The sequence below is a fragment of the Physeter macrocephalus genome, chromosome 17 (assembly GCF_002837175.3).
Source record: "Physeter macrocephalus isolate SW-GA chromosome 17, ASM283717v5, whole genome shotgun sequence".
Taxonomy (NCBI): Eukaryota; Metazoa; Chordata; class Mammalia; order Artiodactyla; family Physeteridae; genus Physeter; species Physeter macrocephalus.
In genome coordinates, this window is record NC_041230.1 from 6,748,856 (window position 1) to 6,752,525 (window position 3,670).

The 3,670-nt window shown below is 50.5% G+C and overlaps 1 protein-coding gene across 1 annotated transcript; it reads right to left on the reverse strand.

The window, feature by feature from the left end:
• Nucleotides 1-930: 930 nt before the first annotated feature.
• Nucleotides 931-1,857, reverse strand: LOC112067229 (free fatty acid receptor 2-like). Its single transcript, XM_024132524.1, has one exon. The coding sequence runs from the start codon at nt 1,855-1,857 to the stop codon at nt 931-933; it is 927 nt and encodes a 308-aa protein (XP_023988292.1).
• Between the last annotated feature and the right edge of the window lie 1,813 nt (nt 1,858-3,670).

A 3,670-nucleotide genomic window follows, 5' to 3' on the forward strand; every position in this document is an offset into this window, starting at 1 on the left:
AAAGGATAGAGCTAAGAATTCTGTAGTAGATACAGGCATACCTCGGAGATATTGTGGGTTTGGTTCCAGACCACTGCAATAAAGTGAATGTCACAATAAAGTGTCACGTATTTTTCGGTTTCCCAGTGCATGTGAAAGCGTATACTGTACTGTAGACTATTAACTGAACAATAGCATTATGTCTGAAAAAACAACGTACATACCTTAATTTAAAAATGCTTTGTTGTGGGCTTCCCTGGTGGCGCAGTGGTTGAGAGTCGGCCTGCCGATGCAGGGGAACCGGGTTCGCGCCCCGGTCTGGGAGGATCCCACGTGCCGCGGAGCGGCTGGGCCCGTGAGCCATGGCCGCTGGGCCTGCGCGTCCGGAGCCTGTGCTCCGCAACGGGAGAGGCCACAGCAGTGAGAGGCCCGCGTTAACACACACACACACAAAAGAAAATTTTTTAAATGCTTTGTTGCTAAAATATGCTCACCATCATCTGACAATACAGGATTGCCACAAACCTTCAAACTGTGAAAAGCACAGTGTCTGTGAAACGCAATATAACGAGGTATGCCTGTAAATGAATACGACCATCTTATAGAAGCTGAGTGGGGAAGGCAAGGAATTCCAAGACTCCGATATTCCGGGATAAAAGGGCCTGTGCCTTACCATGAAGCAGTATTAGCCACAAATGAGGAAATGTCATAAACCACAGGGAACAACATGAAAACACCCTCCCAGTGGATGAGTTGGATTTGCGAGGTCCACTGCTTTTCTTTGCCCCGTAAGCTAGCTAGGCACAGGAGAACTCACCCCGGTTCTGTTTCATCGTTCCCCTTTTTGAGCTCCTTCCCCCGTAGAAACGTAACACCAAGCTGACAAATCTAGTCTCCTGTGAAGCTGACATTGGCCGCACCTAAGCTCCTGTTTCCTCTCTTTGCAGCCAGCTATGCAGTTCTTCTCTTCCAGAACCCTGACAGCGAGGCACCCCAGCTCTGCAGCCTCTGTAGCCTTTGGTCAAAGGCTTTGCGCACAGCTGAGGAGGAGAAATAGAAAATCAAAGGGTCCATGCAAGCATTGAGAGCGCTGGGCATCCCGGTGCATACCCGCCAGCTTTCACTCGTGTTATGAAAGAACCCCATCACGTGAGACACACTGTAGGGCCCAAAACATACCAGGAAATTGAACAGGGTCACAAGCACCAGCCCCACGGCTCTCCAGCGCTTCCGGGTCCCCACTTGGGTCTGGAAGAGAATGATTCGCACAAAACGCCAGTAGCAGAAGATGGTGACCACCATGGGAATGAAGAAGAGGACGAGGCACAGCTCTAGCCGCACGGGAAGCACCACCTTCAGCTGCTCTGGGGTGAAGTTGTCACAGCAAACAGAGAGGTTTTGGGCATCACTCGTCGACTGGTTGGTTGGTAAGTATTGGGCAATGATCACAATGCTACACTGTCCAAAGAACAAGATCCAGATGGCCACAGCAGCAATCACTCCGTACACGGGCCGGCGGGACAGCTTGTACTGCACGGGGAAAGCCACCCTGCGGTAGCGCTCGACGCTGATGCCCGCCAGGAGCCACGTGCTGCAGTAGATGCCGCTGTAGAAGCCATAGCTAGTGAGGGCACAGAGTATGTCCCCCAAGGGCCAGAAGAAATTATGCGCGGCCTCCACCATCTTGAAGGGCAGCAGCAAGAGCAGCAAGAGGTCCGCCAGCGTCAGGCTGAGCAGGAGGACGGGGGCGGGGGCGGGGCGGGGCTGGCGGACGCGCCCCGCAAAGGCCCGCAGCGCCAGGACGTTGGCGGGGAGACCAAAGAGAAAAGATATAAAGTAGATGAAGGGAAGTCCCAGGTTTCGGAGACTCGAGGCCATCCTTCCTGAAGAGACAAAAGATGGTGTCAGAATCCTCTCTGACTTTGGGTTTCCCAGCCCCAAACCAAGGCGAATCGGATTCTTTGCATCTCCCCTGCGTGCTTCGCTGAGTGATTCTTCCTAACCCTGCAGGCAGAGCGCTATTCTGCTTCCTGTGTGCCAGGGAGAAAGAAGTCCTCCTTGCTTCACAACCAAATTACTTCTTTAGAACCCTCCCCCTCTCCATTTCCACTCTACAAATACAGAGAGGGAGAGACCTAAGAGTTTTGGTGTCTCAGAAGCTCCCAGAGGAAAAGTTCTGAGGTCTCCAAGCCCCCGCTAGAAAGGGCACTTCGTGAGAGCAGTGCCGTCATCTGTCTTGTTCCCCATTTCGTCCCTAGTACCTAGAACTGTGCCTGACACATAGTAGGTGCTGAGCTAACATCTGTCAACACATGAATGGCTGTGTACTTCATCACAAAGAGGGAGTCATCCCAAGACTGTCTCTGAGCTTCTCCAAATTCTACTCGGCCTGCTTGTGGCTTTTTTCTCTCCTTATCTTTGTCTTTTTTCTTTTTCTTTTCTCTCCCCAGATCACAGAACTTGAACACAAGATTCTCAGCTTCACCGCTGAAAATGGGAGTGTGGTTAAGCCTGAGGGAAAAGCAGCTTAAGCCCAAGGTGAGTCCCAGATGCCCAGCTTCTTGATTCCATGTGGAGCCAGTCAAAGACAACCTGTAGGTTTGGGTGGGGTAACAGAAGGGAACTGACCTGGACCAGGTAACCAGGATTCCAGTCCAGGCCATGCCTCAGATCAGTGACGTGACTCTCGGAAAATCATTCTAAGTCCTCTCAGCATCAGCTTTTTTCCTCTGCACCACGTATAACCAGTGATTTCACCAGAACTGCCGCAATTCCCATATGCTGCCTGCCAATTCACCTTCTCTCCCCTTGAAGAAAGCACATATCCGTGAGATTTATGTCAATCAAGAGTAACCTTTAATCTCCTTTAATTAAAAAGTATACGTTTAAAATTAAACTTGAGTCTTTAACCTATTACTGGTAACATATTGCTGTTGGCCCATCTGTCTGTCTCACTCCCAAATTGGAAAATCTCAGAAGCAGAGGGCCCTGTGAACAGGGAGATTCCCCGCCTAGTTGGGACAGAGCTCACCTTTTCTCTCCCTCCTGCCCTCACTCATGCCCTGGTCCTCACCAGCACCCTCTCTCCCTTGACTTATCCTGGCCCCCTTTTCATTTCTATGTCCTCTTCCCTCCCCTCCTTTGAGAGTAAACCCCATATCTGCTCCCTTTTTGTAAGTTTATCTACACACGCTCCTTCCATCCCATTTCCTCCTAGGGTTATTATCCCAATAGCCTCTTCCCTGAGCACAAGCAAAGTCGGATGCCTTGCCTTTTCCTGGAGGAAGATGGATGGCTAGGCAAATATATCAGGTCTCCGAAGCAGGTGGAACCTTGTCTAACTGAGCCACTTTATTTTCCCCCACAAACAACAGTCTTATACCTGAAAGAGTCACATGGTCAAAAAGAGGAAGGTCAATAGTTGAGCTCTTTCCAAGGCAGCTTGACCTGGATCCCCTACAAAATTCTGTCCCCACCAAACATATTTCTTCCAGAATCCAAATTGTGATTGTTCTTTTGAGCTTTCTCCTCCTTCTGCGTTCCACGTAATTTATTCTTTTTCCTTTCTGTGGGCTTTTTTTTTTTTTTTTTTTTTTGCGGTACGCCGGCCTCTCACTGCTGTGGCCTCTCCCTTTGCGGAGCACAGGCTCCGGACGCGCAGGCTCAGCGGCCATGGCTCACGGGCCCAGCC

Bases quoted from the DNA above. Each gene is read 5' to 3' on its own strand.
- LOC112067229 (XM_024132524.1), bottom strand. From the start codon at position 1,857: ATGGCCTCGAGTCTCCGAAACCTGGGACTTCCCTTCATCTACTTTATA.